Below are 20328 nucleotides of genomic sequence, written 5' to 3'. Positions count from 1 at the left end.
CACAAGGATGTGTCACAAGGAGGTGTCTCCCCTGTCCGGTCCCAGGGCCAGCGCACGGCCTGGCGTTCCGATCCCTGCCCGGGCAATACTCCAAGGAGCCGGGCTTTGGCCTGAAACACCTTTCCGGACGGAGTCCGGCCTGAACCTGGACCTGAGATGGGATTCAGTCCCCGCGGCCCTGGGTGCCTCGGGTGCTCAGGGAGCTGGTGGCGGGCCACCGGCTGGCCAGGGGAGAAGGGGGCCTGGCGGGACATTGCCGGACCCCTTCCGCTCCACTCCGGGTGCAGACTCTGCGCACACACTGGCCAGGACCGGTCGCAGCCCTCTCCCCCCCACCCCCAACCCTGCACGAGCGCGCCTCGCACTCCCCACCTAGGCGGGGGGTGGGGGCACCGTCACCCAGCCCGGCGGGGGCGGGGCTGGAGAAGCAGCGGCTGCGGGCCGGGGGCGGGGCCTGGGCGGGGCCGGGCCGGGGGCGGGGCTGGCGACGGAGCCGCGCGGCCCGGCGCGCTCCCACTCGGACGCCCGGCGCCCCACGTACGCGCCCGGGCTCTGCGCGTCCCCCCGCGAGGCCTAGCCCGTGCATCCCCCGCCGGGGACCCCCAGGCCCGCCCCGCCCGAGCCGGGCCGTGCCGGTGAACCGAGACGGCGGCGGCAGAGCCGGAGGGGCAGGATGTCCTTCCAGGGCAAGAAGAGCATCCCCCGGATCACGGTGAGCTCCGCGCCGGCGCCCGCTCGGCGCCTCCTGCCCCCGGCCCCGGGAGAAGCCGGCCTCCGCGCCCCGGGGAGGAGCCTCCCGGCCCCGCGCCGGGCCCCCCTCGCTCCGTGTCCAGCCCCCGCGCTCGCCCCGCTGCCGGCGCTGGCCCTTCCCGCCCAGCTGCTTCCCGCTCAGTCCGGGGGTCCCGCGCCGGACCCCCTTACGGAGCCGGCGCGCGGCCCAGGCCCAGGCCCCGCCGGCTTCCTCGGACCACCTCCGCGCCCGGGAGGACTCGGGGCCGCGGTGGGGGGAGGCCTGTTCCCCAAAGCGCAGATGCGCCCGCCTGCCTCCTCCCCCGCCCCCGCCCGGGTGCGGGCCTCTCCGGGAGCTCTGCTTCGGAGTTGGCGGCGGCGCGGCCTTTTGTTGACACCTCCGGTCCGGCCTCGAGCGCGGAGATGCGCTTCCCCGCGCAGCCCGCCAGTCGCGGTCCCCGCACCCCTCCCCCCCGCACCCCCTTCTCCCCGCCGCAGCCGCTGCCGCACCGGGAGCTCTTTGTCCGAGACAAAGCAGCTGGGCCCGGCAGCTGGGCCCCCGGAGCCCCTGGCCACCTGAACCCTCCATGCAGCCGGGGTTCGGAGCCCCCGGGGGTGCGGGGGGAGAGAAGAGCGCTCGCTAGTCACTGAGAGGGCACCCAGGCAGCTCGGCTCAGCTCCGGGGAGGAGACCCTCCAACAGCATACACACTGGTGCCGGAGGTCTGTCTGTCCACCCAGGCTGCCAGGAAACAAAGCCACCCCCTCCAGGAAGGCAGGGAGGGAGGGAGAAGGAGGCCAGGGTGCCAGCTGGACCCAACACTGCACTTGGCTTTGGGGGGGGGGGGATGGGGTTACCAGTTCACTTCCTGAGATACTCAGGGAGGAAGGAGCCCCTCTCCCCCCCACCATGCTAGGAGGGGGTCCTGCCTCATGACTGGCCCAGGGTCAGGCCTGATGCAGGAAGCCCACCAGGGCCCGAAGAGCGGGGGAGGTGATCCCATCTCTGGGTGGGTCAGACGCACGGGGGCTGGTTTAGGGGAGCTTCCGCCCTCCTCCTGAGGAGCATGGCACGCCATCTTGCTGCGTTTCCCTCTTGGTCCCAAACCCAGGAAGGCTCCCAGAGTCTGAGTCCAGATATCTGAAAACTGGGGGTGGGGGATTGAGCAGGGGACCCAGACACAGTCTCTTCCTGCCCAGAGCCTTCCTCATCCTCTTCTTGGGCTTCTGTGATGCTGCGGTTGGTCCACTCTGGGGGCGGAGTGGGGGGTTGGGGTGGGGACACTACGGGGGAGACCGGCAGGGTCTGAACCCTGGCTCGGAAGCTGGGCAAGGTGGGTCCTTGTGATGGGACCGCTCAGGGCTGGGTCTATGGCCCAGGAGGCTGGGCAGCGAGCCCCTGCAGGACCCAGCGGGGAGAGGTCCGGGCAGCTGGGGCCGACCAGGAGTCAGCAGCGGGTCCCACCGGAGGTACTCTCAGCTTCGAGGGCCACACTGTTTCCCGTGCAGCTGCTCAGCCCTGCAGGGGAGCGGTCCTAGGTGGTTTGGAAACGAACGGGTGTGACTGTGCCTATAAAAGTTGAGCTTGGACATTGAAATGTGACTCTCATATAATTTTTATGAGTCTTGAAATAGTGCTCTTATGATGTCTTTCAACCAACATAAGAGTCAAACCATTCTCGGCTCAGGGCTGTACAGGGACAGGGCGAGGGCCGCGTTTGGCTGTGGCACAGGTGGCCACCCTTTTGCAGACTGTAGGGTGGTGGTTTTACGTTAGTCAATAGAAACCTGAGCGTTCAGCCCAATCCATTAGCTGTTAATAAGAACAGAGGACGATGTGACCAGGCTCATAGGCGATGAATTATTCATCCTTTCTGCAGCCTCTGAGAGGTCTGCTGAGTGCCGGCACACTTCAGCGCTCTTGGCGTCAGGCTGATGCTGTGCGAAGAGCCCGAACCCCTGGCCTGGCCTCTGGGTGGGCACCTGGGAGCCCTGGGCCAGGGCCCAGACCCACGTGAAACGTCTGTCACCCTGGCCTGGTCAGGTCCCAGCGAGTGTGAGGCTCCAACAGGGTCACGGAGGGAAGCGCTGCGGGGCTAGGCTCTCGCCCGCCTCGTTCTGCGCTCAGCTGTGTCCTGCTTTTGTGTGTCTCTCTCCGTTTTTCTCCACTGAGTTCAGACCGTGACCCCTGATACCGTGCACAGTTCTGGCTTCCCCCGCCTCACTCCCCTCCTTCCATCAGAAGTGGGTTCACAGCTGCCCAGCTCCGTGCTGTGGGGCTGACACTTTGTTCACCCCCTCGGGCTACCTCCAGGCAGCACCAGAACCTGGGGGCACCCCGATGTCCCCCCGGCCCTGCACCCCCATGGCCTCTCCATCAGCAGCTCCTGCCCCCGACTTCCAGCCTCTCTGGAGTCCATCTCTCATCCGCCCCGTCATCCTGGCCTGGGGCCCTGCATCTCACCCAGACCACATCAGACACCACTCCAGCAATGGCCCCCTTTCCATCCTTGAACACCACAGGCCAGTGTGATCTCTGTACCGTCACTTAAGTGCAGCTTCAGGCCCACGGTGGTGGCCTGCCGACTCCCCAAGCCCAGCATGCCCCACCCCTCCCGCCTCCCCCGGTTTCCCCTCCTGCCTGAGGGTCTCTGCTTGGGCTGCTGCCTGGCCTGCGCCCATGTCTCCTCTAGCATCAGCTCTTCAAATAGGCCCTTCTCTGTCCCTGAGGCAGCCGGGCCTCATCTCCCATCTCCTCTTTGTGCTCTCGCGTCTGTCACCATCTGTGACGGCCGTGTGTGTGATGTCTGTCTCCCTCCACTGGGATGTGGCCTCCCCGGCAATAGGGACCCTGCCTCCTGGCACCGTCTCAGGCCATAGAGGTTCTGGTAGAAGCCCGGCCCAGCTGTCAGCCAGAGCTGCCTCTGCGGGGGGACGAGGAGGGCAGACCTTCCAGGCCAGCAGGGGTCTGTGAGACGTGGTCCACCTCCTGCCTCGGCCTGGGCTTTAGAACGTAGGCGACGTGCGTGGCGATGTACACGTGGTCCACTGCACTGTTACGCACACTGACGTGGCTTTGCCGTGGCGAAGCGGGAGGCTAGCCAGTCGTTCGTCCTGTGCCTTTGGTGACACCAGCCTGCCTGACCTGTGGGCACAGGTCGTGTGCGGGGCCTGTGGGCAGCTGCCTCCGAGGGCCGCCTCCTTGGGTCGCCCTCTGCCTGCTCTCAGGGGTGGTGAACCACGCAGGCCTCGTGCTGGATTTCATGCACACAAATTGGGCCCAAATGTTTCCATCATGATTCCAGAGTCAGGCTTGTGCTAAAGGCACTGTTGGGTCATTCAGTTTGGAGGACGCTTACCCATGTTTGTTTGCTTCTGGCAGAGTGACCGCCTTCTGATCAGAGGGGGAAGGATCGTGAATGATGACCAGTCCTTTTACGCTGACCTGTATGTGGAGGACGGTTTGATAAAGTAAGTTTCTGCCTCAGATAGCTTCACGGTGACACGTGTACACGTTGATCACACACTATCCAGAAGTTTCCTTCTGGGTGAGATCCATGTGAATGTTTCTTTCTTTTCTGAAACCTTGTTCCCTGGAAACAGCTGTAGCCACACCTGAGCTTTCAGCGAGGCCTCAAGGAACAGGACAGCAGCTTCCTTGCTTTTTTGTTTTCACAGCTTTCGTACACGTGGGGCCCACAGTAGGTGCTTAATAGATGCTTGTCGACCACACCTGTTAGCTTCTCTGCTTGTGCCTGTCCAGCAGCTCCAGGCTCTGGCAGTAAAGCAGCAAGCGGGCACCTGAGGGACCAGCACGGGGCGGGGTCCCCTGTGCCGCCCATCCCGAGCCCCTGAGTCTCGCTCTCCGGCAGCGTCCAGGGGCGGGTCCAGCTGTCTTGGCCGCGTTCCCTTTTCCTCAAGGACAGGAGCCCCAGGGCACGCGTCCCAGCTCCTCAGCGTCGCCAAGGAGCCCGTTCACGTTTGCTCAGGGCTCTTCCTAACCAGCGAAATCTCTGTTGCTTTCAGACAAATTGGAGAAAACCTCATCGTCCCTGGGGGCATCAAAACAATTGATGCCCACGGCCTGATGGTCCTGCCGGGCGGCGTCGACGTCCACACACGGCTGCAGGTGCCCGTGCTGGGCATGGCCCCCGCCGATGACTTCTGCCAGGGCACCAAGGCCGCCCTGGCGGGAGGAACCACCATGATATGTGAGTGTCTCCCGCCGGGCAGCGTCCCGAGCCCCTGAGTGGGTGTCTTGCTCTCCGACAGCGTCCGGGGCGGGCCCGGCGGGTCCATGCCATACCTTGGTCCTCTGGCAGGTGTGCGTGTTGCAGGGAGAGCTCTCCCTGACCGTGTTTTTCTCAGGCCTCTTTCCTTTAATTATAGCTCACTCTTAGAAACCGTGAGTGCCTGGTCTTTAGCCCTGTCGTACTGCCTTGGCCGGCTCTGGGGTGCTCCTGGGATGTCCATGGGAGCACATGGACGTGTGCCCAGTCACTTCTTGTTTCCCGGGAAGCTAGCAGCCGGCCAAGGACCAGGTTTGGGAAACCCAAGTGCAGGGGCTGTGTTGCCTGAAATGTCAGACACGTTCACCCCTGAACCTCACACCCTCTGAGGCTTAGTTTGCAGAAACTTCCTGCCCATGTCAAGAAGAGCTGGAGATGGAAGCTGTGTTTTAGAAAAAGGATGACAAAAATACGATTATCCCATCAACTCCCAGAGGTACTGTTTCTGGAGTGCCGGCCCCGTGCCAGGTGCGAGCACTGTCCTGGTGCCCCTCAGCCCCGTGCTGTCCTCACGCAACCCTTGGGGCGCGGCACAGAAGCCTCAGTTAACAGCTCGCGAGGTGAGTTCACCCGCCCACCGTGAGCTTGCTCGTGGTCGGCTCGGGAGCCAGGACGAGGCACCGGCACAGCCCCTCCTCCCACGGCCTTGAGCGCCGTCAACGCTGCAGGGTTACACCGGGTCTCGTAGACCCCGTCCAACCCCAGCTGCACCATGTCCTGGCTGCGTGACACCAGGCAGCTCTACTCACTCGTAGATGTCACGCGTCTGGTCTGTCAGGCCGGAGGAGAGGCTGTGAGGACGGGGCGAGGGGGGGGCACGTCGGTGCTTTGCCGTGCCCGGCACACAGTGAACGCTGCCACTGCTGCCGCCAGAAAAGGCTGCTCTGGAGACCCTGGGCCACTTCACAAGTGACGTGTAGACGTTGTGAAATCCTGGCCTCGTGTGGTTTACTGAACTACAAAGTGGAAAGAAAAACCCACCCATGGTCCACCTCTTAGTTTGATTAAGGAGAGCTGTGATTCCAGGCCCTTGGTTCTGCTTGTCACTGGTGACCCAGGTTGAGCAGGACGCCTTCGTGGTTACGTCACCTGCTCCTGTGGATGCTGAGGCATCAGACGAGCCATGAGGACGGAGATGCTGCCAGCGCGGGCTGGCCTCTGCGGAGCCGTCAGGCTGGAGCTGTGCCCGGCCTGTAGGGCGGGGTCCCAGGTTCACGATCTGAGCTGCGGGAAGCAGAGAGGCCCCCGTGAGGGGTGTGTGCTGGCGGAAGGCACGGCGTTGGCCAGGAACCCTGAGGCGGGTGGGCCTTCCCACTGGCCGCCCCATCCCAGCTCTTTCCCTGCACCTGGCAGAGGCCCTGAGTCGTGTTTTGACCTTGGATGTGGGGTTGCCGGCCGAGTGGGGTTGACAGTGCGGTGTGCGTGTGCTTTCCCGGTTTTCCTGCGGGGGGAGGCAGCGGGAACTGTTCAAGGTGTGTGCGGTCAGTGAGGCAGGAGGGAAGCCAACCCCATCGCCGTGAGCAGTCGCAGGCAGGCTGGAGGCTCCAGCACCACGGACAGCGGTGCCGCCCCCTCCCACTCCGCGGCCTCACTCCGGCGGGCGTGCTGGGGGCGGGGCGTGCTGGGGGCGGGGCGTGCTGGGGGCGGAGCCTGAGCTGCCACTGGGCTCTTTGGGGTGTGTCCACTGAGGCGCGAGGTCCTCCTCTCTGCTGCGAGGGAGGCTGGGACAAGGGCAGGAGATGCCTCTTCGGACAGAACTGATGGGCCGGTTCCCAGCAGCCTCAGCCCCACATGAGGTGTAAGGCCTCGTCTCTGCTTTTCTCAAACGTGCTTCCTGGTCTCCTGGGAACACAAAGCCACTCTCCCTTGGAGGCCCAGGTGGGTCCAGTGGCTGGGGTGGGGGGCTTAGCTGTCCACGCTGTCCCCACAGTGGACCACGTGTTCCCTGACGCGGGGGTGAGCCTGCTGGCAGCCTACGAGCAGTGGCGGGAGCGGGCGGACAGCGGGGCCTGCTGTGACTACTCCCTGCACGTGGACATCCCCCGCTGGCACGAGAGCACCAGGGAGGAGCTGGAGGCCCTGGTCAAGGACAAGGGTGAGCGGGGAGGGGGTGCCCGGCCGAGCGGAGGCGGGGCTGGGGGCCTGGGCTTCCCTGGCCTCGGGTGGACTCTGCCTGCATCGGACCCCAGGGGAGGTGGCCAGGAGCCGGGGGAAAGTTGGGCAAGAGCCATTTGGAAGTCCACTAGGCTGAGAGGTCACCTGTGTCTGCATCTGTGGATGCATTCTGTAGCCATTCTTCTCACAGGAGGACAGCAGTCACGGCTGTCCCCACTGTCACCTTGTGTCTTGGCCCTGGGTGAAAGAAAAGCACTATAAGTCTTCTTAGCATCTTAAGATTCTTTAGAAGGAGACTGCCTTAAAACCTACAGTCTTCTTTGCTGCCTCTGCTGAAACAGGACGGTTTATAAACAAGGCTTAATTTTTTTGAAAATCGAAAGTCCTGAAGCTAAAACCACATCAGAGTTTGTAGAGGATTTGACGAGTTAGGTGGACGTCATATCTGAGCTGTGGTGATCCGCTTCGAGCACGGTCCTGGCTCACAGCCTGGGGGCGGGCAGGGGCCCCATGGCCTGCGCATCTCATTCCAGGCAGCGGCTTTGCGACCCGGGCTGCTCCTCAGCCGGACTGCGAGGCTGCGTCCTTGCAGCTCAGAGCAGAGGTGGAAGCCGGGTGCCTGCAGCCGCACCCACCTGCCGGGCGGCGCTGGCCAGCGGTGTGCTCCCAGCAGAGCGTTGGTCCCGGCCCACTGCGGGCGTCCAGGAGGGGCCTGCATGCAGGCCAGCAGCCTCCTCCAGGGGCCCTGGGGCAGGTTGTCACCTGGGGGCTTGGCTCGTGGGCCCTGGGCGACAGTTTCCCCCGTGTGCCGTGGCTCCTCAGGTTAGCACTTTTGACCCATGAGATGCCACGGAGGAGGGAGGGGCCGCGGGATGACGGGTGGGCGGGGGCGTCAGGTGAGTCCACATCTGGTCCCGAGTCCCCACAGCACAGGGGAGCTTGACCCTCCCCCTGGTTGGGTCCTGATGCCGTGGGCAGCCCGTCCTGCTCCTTCTGCTTTTCCCCGGCCGGGCTGAGGAGCCCTGAGCAGGCGCTGTGAGCGGGGGCCTGGCAGACCCCCGCTCACAGCGGGGCCCCCCCCAGGTCTACTGAGGCCCCCACAGGCAGGCGACAGGCTAGATGGCCAACGTGGGGGCCACCCCAATGCCCAGTGGGGGAGGGGGCTCCTGGGGGTGGGGGCGTGTGAAGGGGCTGCCGAGTGGCGTGAGAGCTTAGTCATGGGGTGGGTGGGGGGCGTTAGCGAGGGATCGGGGGCGTGGGGCGCTGTGGGGGGGTAGTGCGGGGCTGTGAGGGTTACTGATGGGGTGGGGTGGGTGGGGGCGTTAGTGAGGGGTGTGTGGATTCTCACCTGGCTTTGACTTGGGGGAACAGTTGGTCCCTGACCCCAGAGCTCGAGGAGCAGTAGGGGCTGGGGTGACGCTGTCCCCGTCCCGGCTCGTCAGGAGAGTGTGGGGCTGATGCCCGAGGGCAGCCGGGACACCTGGTGGGGCCCCTGGGAGACGCCGCCCCTGCCGGCCCCCTGGAGCTCCTGTCGTCCAACCCTCCTGCCTCCCCCCCAGGTGTGAACTCCTTCCTGGTCTTCATGGCGTACAAGGACAGGTACCAGTGCACAGACGGCCAGGTAAGGCCAGGTGCCGAGGGGGGAGCACGCAGGCGTCTCAGGCTGCTGCGGGCTGGGGGGTGGCGATGCGGCCCCACGCGGCCCGTGTGCCTCTCCCCAGATGTACGAGATCTTCAGTGTCATCCGGGACCTGGGAGCTGTGGCCCAAGTGCACGCGGAGAATGGAGACATCGTGGACGAGGTGCGGGTGGGGCTGAGGGGTGACCCTTGCCCGCTCGGGTGTGAGTGCCAATCCACAGACCCCGAGGGAGGGGACCTGGAACTTGACCCAGTCCACAGCGTGCTCAGGTCAAAGGTCAAACAGGCAGGGCATCAGGGAGCCTGGGGGACGGGGGGTCTTGGCCATAACAGATGTTTCCACGATCGTCACACTTCTGATCTAAAATTCTCCGAGACCAAAATGCGGCTTTGTTGGGGGGTGGGGGAAGGGAGTGCTGCGACTGGGGTTCCCGCGCCCTCCGCCTCTGGGACGGAGCCCCTCCAGAGCTGTCCCTTCTGCCTGAGAGCATGCCTGTTGGGTTAGGGGCCCCGTCCTCAGTCACGTCCCACGCTGCCCGGAGGAGGGGGCCTGCCCCTTCTGCCCACCCCCACCTTCCCCACGGGCCTGGGGCTGTGTCCCCATCAGCTCCAGAGCCCACAGGTGTGGGCTGGGCGGGAGCCGGGGCGCTTCCGGGCCTCCTGGGGGCACACGCAGCCCTCTCGCCAACATCCCGGGACCCCGCGGGCCCTGCCCCACCCCAAGTTCGACAGGAGGCGGTGTGGGGTTCCAGGCACCAGGTGCTGCGTGTTGCTCCACGGTCCGAGGCCGGGCCCGGGCGGGAGACGCTGTGGGTCAAGCTCAGTGCCCGGGACGGTGGGCAGCGGGTGCCGGGAGACAGCCCAGCAGTGCCGGGGAGGCGTGCTGGGGGTCGGTGGGACTCTGCTCTGCCCTGCTCTGCACGCCGAAGCGCGCTTACCCCGGAGGGTGCCGCGGGGCAGACCTGCAGGCCGAGCGAGCTTGCAGAAGGAGCAGCCCCTCCTCGACCGTGCAGAGCCCCCGTCCAGCCCCCCGGACGTGCGCCCACTGGGGAAGCAGCACCGCGGCCAAGCCTGCGGGGCCTTGTCTACCTCGCTTAAGGGGCCTGCAGACTTGAGCAAGTCCTTCCCCTCTGCAAGCCCAGTTCCTTCCTCTGTAATGTGGGGAGCTGGAGTCCCTCACCTCAGGGTCACCCCTCTACTCGAGTCTGAGTTCTTTGTGGTCGGTGGTGCTGGGGGCCTGGAAGTCTGGGCTAACCTCAGGGAGGAGGGGTCGTCTCCGGGCCAGGGTGTCCTGGACCGTGGACTTCACGCCCAGGTGAGGCCCAGGCTGTTCCCAGGCTGGAACGTGGTGTGTATTTAGGAGCAGAAGCGGCTGCTGGAACTTGGCATCACCGGCCCCGAGGGCCACGTGCTCAGCCACCCCGAGGAGGTAGGTGTGAGCTTGCTGGGAACGTCCCCCTGACTGGGTCTTGACGGGGATGGACCTGGCCCCGGGGTCCGGGGGGGCTGCGTTCCCGCTGTCCTCGTCCAGAGGCGTGAATCAAGGCTCACGTCCCCTCTGACCACGGGTCACCCTGAGGCCTTTACGCGAGGCCAAGAAGCCTGCGTGGACGGCCCCGGGGTTGCGTGGGTCGGCCCAGATTCTGGGCACTGAGCCCCGGGCTGGGGTCCTCACCTGCCCAGGGGGGCCCCTCTGGGCCCAAGACCCACGGGGGGTCCAGAGGCATCTCGTGGAGGCCCCGGGGCCTTCGCGTGGCCTGAGTGCCCCCTCCCCCAGGTGGAGGCTGAGGCCGTGTACCGGGCTATCACCGTTGCCAAGCAGGCCAACTGCCCCCTGTACGTCACCAAGGTGATGAGCAAGCCCGCAGCGGACGTGATCGCCCAAGCCCGGCGCAGAGGTGAGGGGTGGCCCGATGGTGCAGGGGAGGGTCTCCCGGAGCTCGGCGGGCTGCACGGAGGCTCGGCACAGGCAGGCCCCGCGGGGACGCAGCGGCCTTCCGGCCGGCCTCTCCATGGGGATCCTCTCGTGCCAGGGGCACCTGGGCCCAGTGTGGGGTGGGCGGCCTGAGTCGCTCCTCTCGTCCAAATAGCGGTGGATTGCCAAAGTGAGGCCTAGTGTCCCTGTTCGCACACAAGTGATGTCAGAGCTGTGCTTTGTGTGTCAGTATGTGGGTGTGTGATGTGTGTGTGTGTGTGTTGTGTGTGGTGTTTGTGTGGTGTGTGTGATTGTGTGGTGTGTGTGGTATGTGTGTATGTGTTGTGTGTGTGTGTGTATGTGTGTGATGTGTGTGTGTGTGTGTGTGTTGTGTGTGTGTGTTGTGTGTGGTGTTTGTGTGGTGTGTGTGATTGTGTGGTGTGTGTGGTATGTGTATATGTGTTGTGTGTGGTGTGTGGGTGGTGTGTGTCTGTGGTGTGTGTGGGTGGTGTGTGTGGGTGGTGTGTTTGGTGTGTGGGTGGTGTGTGTGTGTATCCGGTGTGTCTGTGTTGTGTGGTGTGTGTATGACGTGGTTGTGTGGTGTGTGTGTGTTGTGTGGTGTGTGTGTGTCTGTGGTGTGTATGCGTCTGTGGTGTGTGTGTGGTGTGTGTCTGTGGTGTGTCTGTGCGGTGTGTGTGGGTGTCTGTGGTGTGTGTGTGGTGTGTGTAGTGTGGTTGTGGGTGTATGTGGTGTGGTTGTGTGGTGTGGGTGTGCGGTGTGTGTGTGTGGTGTGTTTGTGGGTGTGTGTGGGGTGTGTGTGTGGTGTGGGTGTCGGTGTGTGTGTCTGTGTGTGTCTGTGGTGTGTGGTGTGTGTATGTATGGTGTGTGTGTGACATGTGTGGTGTGTGTGTCGTGTCTGTGTGTGTGGTATGTGTGTCTGTGTGTTGTGTGTGTGTTGTGTGGTGTGGGTGTGTGTGGTGTGTGTGTATGGTGTGTGTGGTGTGGTTGTGGGTGTAGGTGTGTGATGTGTGTGTGTTGTGTGGTGTGTGTGTATGGTGTGTGTGTATGGTGTGTGTATGGTGTGTGTGGTGTGTGTGGATGTGTGGTGTGGGTGGGTGTGTAGATGTGTGTGGTGTGTGTGTTGGTGTGTGTCCGTGTGGTGTGTGTGTGTTCTGTGGTGTGTTTGTGTGTGTGTGTGGTGTGGTGTGTGTGTGTCTGTGGTGTGTGTGTATGGTTTGTGTGGTGTGTATGGTGTGTGTGTATGTTGTGTGTGGGGGGGTGTGGTGTGTGTGGTGTGTGCCGTGTGTGTGTGTGTGGTGTGTGTGGTATGTGCGGATGTGTGGTGTGGGTGTTTCTGTGGGGGTGTGTGTGTGGTGTGTGTGTGTATGGTGTGTGGGGGGTGTGTGTGGGGTGTGTGTGGTGTGTGTATGTGGTGTGTGCGGTGGGTGTGTGTGGTGTGTGTGTGTGGTGTGTGCGGTGAATGTGGTATGTGTGTGTGTGTGGTGTGTGTGGGTGTGTGGTGTGTGCGGTGGGTGTGGTGTGTGTGTGTTGTGTGCGGTGTGTGCGGTGTGGGTGTTTCTGTGTGTGAGTGTCTGTGGTGTGTGTGTATGGTTTGTGTGGTGTGTATGGTGTGTGTGTGTGTGGTGTGTGGTGTGTGCGGACGTGTGGTGTGGGTGTTTCTGTGGGTGTGTGTGGGTGTGGTGTGTGTGTATGGTGTGTGTGGGTGTGTGTGTGTGGTGTGTGTGTGTGGTGTGTGCGGTGGGTGTGGTGTGTGTGTGTGGTGTGTGTGTGTGGTGTGTGTGTGTGGTGTGTGCGGTGGGTGTGGTGTGTGTGGGTGTGTGTGTGGTGTGTGTGTGTGTGGTGTGCGGTGTGTGTGGTGTGTGTGTGGTGTGTGTGTGTGGTGTGTGGGGTGTGTGCGGTGGGTGTGGTGTGTGTGTGTGGTGTGTGGGGTGTGTGCGGTGGGTGTGGTGTGTGTGTATGTGTGTTGTGTGTGGTGTGTGGGTGTGTGTGTGTGGTGAGTGTGGTGTGTGTGGGTGTGTGGTGTGTGCGGTGGGGGTGGTGTGTGTGGTGGGTGTGGTGTGTGTGTGGTGTGTGCGGTGGGTGTGGTGTGTGTGGTGTGTGGGTGTGGTGTGTGTGCTGTGTGTGGTGTGTGGGTGTGGTGTGTGCGGTGGGTGTGGTGTGTGTGGTGTGTGGGTGTGGTGTGTGCGGTGGGTGTGGTGTGTGTGTGTGTGGTGTGTGTGTGTGGTGTGTGCGGTGGGTGTGGTGTGTGTGTGTGGTGTGTGCGGTGGGTGTGGTGTGTGTGGTGTGGTGTGTGTGTGTGTGGTGTGTGCGGTGGGTGTGGTGTGTGTGTGTGTGGTGTGTGTGTGTGTGTGTGGTGTGTGTGTGTGTGTGGTGTGTGTGGTGTGTGTGTGGTGTGGTGTGTGTGTGTGGTGTGTGCGGTGTGGTGTGTGTGTGTGTGGTGTGTGCGGTGGGTGTGGTGTGTGTGTGTGTGGTGTGTGTGTGTGGTGTGGTGTCTGTGCGGTGGGTGTGGTGTGTGTGTGTGGTACGTGAGAGCAGATCCTCGTGGTGTGTCAGGGCACTTGCCCAGCTGACCCTCGGGGCCCCACGTGAGTGTCCGCTGGCACCTGTGACGTCCAGGAGCTGGGGTGCGGGTCCCACGGGCGCGTGCCCTCTGGCCCCAGAAGCCCAGCCATGGAGGAGGCCGTGGGTCGGTGAAGGCGCCAGGTCTGCGCCCACGGGCCGTGGCCAGGCGTGGGGCGGGCAGTCAGTTGATGGTGTCGCACCGCAGCCTGTGGCCCTCAGCAGGGGTGCGTGGCAGCGGGGACAGAAAGGCCCCACCGTGGGAGCCCCGGGTGGCCATGCCTGCCCGGGGCGGGCCCTCCAGAAGCAGGGGACAAGCTGTCCAGGGTCGGGGAGTCGAGGGGCAGGCGGGGCGCGGGGCCGGCGGTGCCTGTCACGGCCTCGCTGCAGGGGTGGTCGTGTTCGGGGAGCCCATCACCGCCGGCCTGGGCACCGACGGCTCCCACTACTGGAGCAAGAACTGGGCCAAGGCGGCGGCCTTCGTCACGTCGCCCCCCGTCAGCGCGGACCCCAGCACTGCAGACCACCTCGCCTCCCTGCTGTCCAGGTAGGGAGCTGCCTGCGTGCCCCGCCCCCTGCCGGCAGCTGCGGGCCTCGCGCGTCCAGAGAACCCGCACCAATGTCCTTGCCCCCACCCCGTCCTGCACCGAGGCCCCAGCGCTGCCCTCGCCACAGCCTCCCCCACTGTGGGCAGCGCAGCTGGGTGGGGGTGGAGCCACTGGGGCCTCTGGCGGCTCAGGAAGGACAGACCCCTCTGGGCGCCTCTGGCCCCACCTCTCCTCAGCGGGGACCTGCAGGTGACCGGCAGCGCCCACTGCACCTTCACCACTGCCCAGAAGGCCGTCGGCAGGGACAACTTCACCCTCATCCCCGAGGGCACCAACGGCATCGAGGAGCGCATGTCCGTGGTCTGGGAGAGATGCGTGGTGGGTGCAGAGGCGGGGCTGTGGGGTCCCCTCCCCCCAGACTTCTGCCCGTCCGTCAGAAAGGGGAGCCCCTCGACCGGTAGATTCAGCGCATGGGGCCGAGGGCGGGGTGCCTGGTCCCCGGGGCGTTGTCCCCCCAGCCCTGCCGTCCTGGGCTCCCCAGACGTTCAGCTCTGGTCGTAAGGCACACGGGCCGGGGAGCGGGGCCCCTGCCCTGGTGGCAGCGCGCTCTGCGACGTCCCCCTCGGAGGCCCGAGGTTTCCTTGGACGTCGGTCTCACTCGGGAGGCCCTGCCCGGGGGCCTCTGCCTCCGTGTCTGTGACCCCGGCCCTGAGCCCTTCCCCGGGCCGAGGCCCTGAGCCCAGGCTCCTGGCCCGCACAGGGGGCTTTCGTGTCCTCTGGGGACACAGACATCGCTGTAGAGGCGTCAGCATTCACTGGCCCGCGAAGTGAGCGCGGAGACCAGCTTGGTGCCCAGGAAGGACCAGATCTGCAGATGTGACCGCGGCCCTGGCGGCAGGAGCCGCCTCTGCCCGAGAGCCCCGAGGCCAGACCGCGTGCGGTCGGGGAGGGTGCCCCTCACCCCCGCCTTCTTGCTTCTCAGGCCTCGGGGAAGATGGACGAGAACGAGTTTGTTGCCGTGACCAGTACCAATGCAGCCAAAATCTTCCATGTTTACCCGAGGAAGGGGCGGGTGGCCGTGGGCTCCGACGCTGACCTGGTCATATGGAATCCGAAGGCCACGAAAATCATCTCTGCCAAGAGCCACAACCTGGTGAGAGCAGCCTGGGCCAGCGTCGCCGGGGTCGGGTCGGGGTCGGGGCGGGGGCGGGGGGGCCTGGACGCCCCGGGGGTGCAGGAGCCGCGGAGGCGGCAGCGTGCCCTGTGGCGGGAGGGTTAGCCCCACACAGGCTCCCCCGGGAACCCGCTGTGCCCCCGGGAACCGCGCCTCGGGAAGCAGCAGGGGTGCAGGCCGCGGCCACGCCCCTCTGGTCCCGGCCCAGCGGGGCGCACGCTCCCGGTCAGGGGCTCTGGGTCAGGGGGGCGCTGAGCAGCCCTGGCCGTCTCCCCAGAACGTGGAGTACAACATTTTTGAGGGTGTCGAGTGCCGAGGAGTCCCCACAGTGGTCATCAGCCAGGGCAGGGTTGTGCTGGAGGACGGCGCCCTGTGCGTCACCCCCGGGGCCGGCCGCTTCATCCCGCGCAAGACCTTCCCTGACTTCGTCTACAAGAGGATAAAGGCTCGTAACAGGGTAAGGCCACAGCGGGGCGGGTGGGCCGGCGGGCGGGCGCGAGCTCGCAGGCCTCCTCCGGGCGGCCTCCTCCCCTCCTCCGGGCGGCCCTGCCCACAGCTGCCATCGCGAAAGCACAGCGGCCCCATCCCTCCAGGCGGTTCCCAGAGGTCTTCGCCCGAGGTCACTACCAGGCAGCCCGCGTCCCTGTAGGAAGTGTGGGTGTGAGGCAAAGAACACCCCGGTAGCCACCCCCCGGGCACGCGGCTGCGAGGACGAGCAGAGACCGCCCAGGATTTCCCGGGGAACAGACGTGCACTTTAGTCAGTTGAGGAAGGAGAACGTGCGGTTTACACGGCATCCGTGACCTTAGAAGGTGTGAGCCCTTGTCTTCCCGCAAGGGCGTGGCAAGCTGCCCACAGTGTCTGGTGGAGGCACTAGGTGCCCGCCCAGGCCCCGCGCGGCACGCACAGGTGGGTCACGCACACACCCGGGCACGCACACGCGTAGCCGCACACACACGTGTGGTTACTGTACACACGGGTTGGCTTTATCCCCTCCGTGTCCAGCTTTCTAGGAGGACATCACCTGAACCCATAGTGAGGAGGGATGGCTTTCGGGCTGGGCTGGGGGCCAGGCGCTGGCCTCCTGGGGAAGGGAGAGGGGAGGCTGCCCCACCACGTGGACACTGTTGCCTCGGGCCGCTGGCCCGCGCCCCGGCTGCTCGCCCGCGTCTGCCTGGCCCGCCGCCCCCGCCGCCCTCAGGGCTGGAGTGGGGCCAAGAGACGGGTCCAGGGCAGAGGGCTGGGCAGCCCTCCCCAAGGGGCGAGGCCCGGGGCCCCCCCAGGCAGTGGCCACAGGGCAGCTCTGTGAGGGGGCAGGTCGGCCTCGTGGACCACCGCAGCGCGGAGCAGGGAGAGGGGACGGCGCTCAGGCTGATGGGGCGGGAGCGGGAAGCACACCGAACCTTCGGAACGCCACACCCCACAGTCGCCTTCGGCCTGCGCCCCTGCCCCACTGTGACCGCCCCCCCCCCCCCCCCCCGCCCAGGCAGGATCTGTCCAGAGGCCCCCGGGGCCGGACTCAGGCCCCACAGTCGTGAGCGTAAACCACGACTCCCCAGGGAGGTGCCAGCTGGAAACACAAGTGCATCTGCATCTGGAGGTTTTGCTTCCACCCTCAGACTGTTGGCTCATCGTGGCGGCTGCCGGGAAGGGCCTCTGCCCCTGGGGGCCATTTTCAGGAAGGACAGGACCTGGGGCCTCCACCTCAGGGCTTCCTCGGGGACGCAGGGGGGGCTGTGTTGGGGCCACAGGACGGTGGGTCCTGAAGAGGTGGCGACTATGTTGGGACCCGTTTCAGATTCCAAAAGCATGCTCCCCGGAGGCCACCCTATCCGAGCAGCTCCTCCAGCTCGGGGCACTGCCACCCAGCCTCAGGGGAGGGTTATGTGTGTCCGTGCTTGTGGGTGGACACTCCTTTTGGTGGGAAGCCCCTACCCTCAAGCCCAGGGCCACCCAGCACCCCTCACGCCCAGCCCCTCGGCCTGCAGCTGGCGGAGATCCACGGCGTGCCCCGCGGCCTCTACGATGGGCCAGTGCACGAGGTGATGGTGCCCACCAAGCCGGGGGGCGGCGCCCAGGCCCGCGCATCCTGTCCAGGGAAGATCTCAGTCCCACCCTTCCGCAACCTGCACCAGTCGGGGTTCAGCCTGTCTGGTGAGTTGAGCCTGGAGGTGCCCAGCCTCTGCGGGACCCAAGAACCACGTGGGAGTCCAGCCCCCAGCCCTGGTATCACGTGTGAGATGCATAAGGGAGGGGCCTTGGGGCCTCAGGGGCTCCCGGGCTTGGGGTGCAGCTGCCAGGCCTCCGGCCAGGGTCTCGGCTGCGCTCCCAGCACGTTGTGTGCCGTAGATGCTGACAAGCCCTGCGCCCCGGGCTCTCCCTGCAGGTGGGGCCAGACCCCCTCTCTCTTCCCAGCCCTCGGGTCGGGGCTGACGGAGCCCCCGACGTCCCGTCTCAGCCTCCTGTTGGGGAGGTGATGGTGGTCCCTGCCTGCTTCCTGGGAACACAGGGCCGTGGGCAGGTCCCCTTTGGAATCCAGCATCGTCTTCAAGGCAGAGAACAGCCCTCTTCCGTCACGGGGCCCATGCGGTGTGAGACCCACAGGAGGGGCGCGCGGGTCTGGCCCAGCCTGTGCTCCTCCGGACAGGCTTCCTGGAGGGTCAGCCTTGACCTCCAGTCTCTGGCCACACACACACCTGGCCTCACCGGCCTGCTCACCCAAGATCTCAGTGGTGGGAGCGCCCGTCCAGTGGCCTGGTCCACCCGGCAAGGCCGTCGGGGAGCATGGGGGTCTTCGGGGTCTGGGTGGGGCTCTGCAGCCTGGCCTCGCAGGTGTGGCCGGTGTGTCTGCGTCCCCTCCCCAGCACCCCTTCCACTCCCACCTTGCCCGCAGGCTCTCAGGCCGATGACCACGTCGCCAGGCGCCCGGCGCAGAGGATCATGGCACCGCCCGGCGGCCGCTCCAACATCACGTCGCTGTCCTAGGTGCTGCCCGTGCCAGCGCACAGGCGCTGCCCGCAGGTGGTGGCCGCTCCCCTCTGTTCCCTTCCTTTCGTTGAACCTATTTTGAAAGGTGCTTGGCCTCACCTCCCCCCGCAAAAACTCTCCTCCTGGGGTCCCAGGTTCTGTCACGAGGAGCCCCCGCAGGAGGGGCTGAATTGGGGAGGTTTCACTGCCAGGGCAAGGAGGCTGGACGCAGGGGTGGCCACAGCTCAGGTGGCCCTGAGCCCAGGTGCCCGGTGCCTCAGGAAGGCAGGGACCTCCCAGGATGCCTGGGGCAGCTGGGCCAGGCCGGAAGGCCGAGGGCGTTGTCGTGCCTCGTCCCCATCAGGCGTCACTGCCCCGAGGAGCCCCCAGCTCTGCCGCCCGCTCCCGGCAGAGGTGCAGCCCAGCTCCGTCCGCCTCAGTGCAGCCCCGCCCAGAGCTGCTATGACTTCAGGGACCCACCAGGAACACAGTGTAGGGCAGCTGCTGGCAGGACGTCAGCAGATTCATCTGTACGCTTTTCCAAGGACCGAACCTCCGATTTCGTAGAGCCCGTGTCCAGGGAATTTTAGGATCCTTTAGCTAAGATACTTCCCTTCTGCTACTAAGTGTGCATTCCAGTAGTTTCTTAGAGCAGCGGTTTTGTGCGGTGAGGACACCTGTAGCCAGGAACCTGCATGCCACCCACAGCCCAGGGGCCCCCCCGGCCCCAGTGGCGCTGTGTCCCAGTCCCATGTGAATCAGGTCAATTAAAGGCATCTGGGCTGGAAGCTGCCAGCGTGTGGAGAGCCCCGACGTCTCTGCCCCCACGCCATCCCCTGGGGGTTCGTACGCGGGACCCTGGGGAACACTCTGCAGCCCCTTGGCCTGGCTCCGCGCCGGCTGGGAGGCTGGGCCTCACGACCACCTGCATGGCCAGTGCTGGGCCTCTGGGCAGGGGCAGGGCTGGGTCCGAGCCACAGGGAGGGGCTCTGCCTCTCGGGGAAGGGGGCCAAGCCTGCAGGTCAGAACCAGCTAGATGTTCAGAGGGAGGGCGTGGCTGGGAGGACCCGACCCACATTCTACGTGGTGGGGCATGGCGCGTGAGGACCCGCCAGGGACCATGAGCTCACACCGCCAGCGGGCGGCGGGGCGAGGAGGGGTGGCCTGCGTCCCGCCCCTTAAGGCAGAGCGGCCCAAGGTTCTGATCCGGACCTGGGGACTGCGCTGCCCCAGAGTCTTCCAGAAGATGGCACTGCTGGGCTGACCTCCTGGCCTCAGCCTCCTTCTCATGGAAATGGTGCCAGTTCTGTTCCCCAGGTGCAGGACGCTCCCAGGAGGGGTCTTTACCCCAAGTGCACCAGAAAGGGTCGGGGCAGCCCCCCACCCCCATGTCCAGCTGTATCCCCGGGGGACAGGGCGGGGCACAGATAGCCCATCTTTGAATCCAGGCTTCTCACATGCTGCGCTGGACCAGGGCAGCCCAGGAGAAGGGCCACCCTGGTGATCCTGCAGCGTGCCCGGGGGCTCCCTCCGGCTCCCATCTGTCTGGTCCGTGTGGCCTCAGAGCTGGTTTCCTGGGGCTCCGCTGCGGCCAGTGTCCCCTCCTCCAGACAAGGACAGTGTGACCGGGAGCCGGGCCACACCCACATCCCTGCCACCGACTCAGGAAACTGACCCGCTGGCCCCTAGGGCCTCAGAAACCCACTTAGATGTACACATTTATACAAAACCCCACATCTCCCTCGCCCGGTTCCTGCCTCTGACATCCGCCAGGTCTCCACCCAGAACTTGCTCTGGGGGTCCGTACCAGCACAGGGCATCCTGCAGCGCCGCCCACCTCTGGGCCCCACGTCCCCCTGTGGGGGTCCCCCGGTGGGCACGCCGTGCTGTGCTTCTGGCTTTAACTCCCTGCACCTGGGTGAACGGGGGCCGTGACTGTTCCAACCTGTGGGCGTTTGGGTCCTTGTCATTTCCGCGGTTCTGCCCCAGGTGCCCCTGCTCTCCAGCCACCACCTCCTCCACCTCAACCCTGCAATGGCCTTAGGATTCCTGGGGCAGGAGGCGGGCATCCACCCCAAGGCCCAGGACCGGGGCTCCGGGGAGGCTCTGCCCCAGCAGGAACCGCCCCGGCTCACGGAAGAACATCCTCTGTGAGACGGCAGGCACAGAACATGCCACGGAGCCGACACCACGTGGTTCTCATGTTGTTTTTCTCAGAGGTGGAAACTATACAGAAACACAGCAGAAATCACCAGAACAGTGTGTATCTCTATAAAACACTCTTCACGCCCACGCCCCGCCCCCCCTCGATGGACAAGAACCGAGCAGACCCTGGGCCGCCCCCCAGCTCTGGGCGGCAGGGCTGGGCGAGGT

At 65.2% G+C, this 20328-nt stretch overlaps 1 protein-coding gene across 1 annotated transcript; it reads left to right on the top strand.

The window, feature by feature from the left end:
- The first annotated feature begins 532 nt into the window (after positions 1-532).
- Positions 533-18858, top strand: DPYSL4 (dihydropyrimidinase like 4). The gene is made up of 14 exons (XM_057735346.1): positions 533-712; positions 4111-4199; positions 4755-4939; positions 6948-7112; positions 8692-8753; positions 8854-8934; positions 10132-10200; positions 10549-10669; positions 13657-13813; positions 14051-14192; positions 14797-14967; positions 15266-15445; positions 16977-17142; positions 17882-18858. Exons 1-14 carry the CDS (start codon positions 674-676, stop codon positions 17971-17973), a joined length of 1719 nt encoding a protein of 572 aa, XP_057591329.1. The 5' UTR covers positions 533-673; the 3' UTR covers positions 17974-18858.
- Positions 18859-20328: the final 1470 nt, after the last annotated feature.

Source organism: Hippopotamus amphibius, chromosome 5 (assembly GCF_030028045.1).
Source record: "Hippopotamus amphibius kiboko isolate mHipAmp2 chromosome 5, mHipAmp2.hap2, whole genome shotgun sequence".
In the NCBI taxonomy this organism is placed as follows: Eukaryota; Metazoa; Chordata; class Mammalia; order Artiodactyla; family Hippopotamidae; genus Hippopotamus; species Hippopotamus amphibius.
Note: the sequence above shows the minus strand (reverse complement) of the source record. Positions and strands in the feature narration are given on the sequence as shown.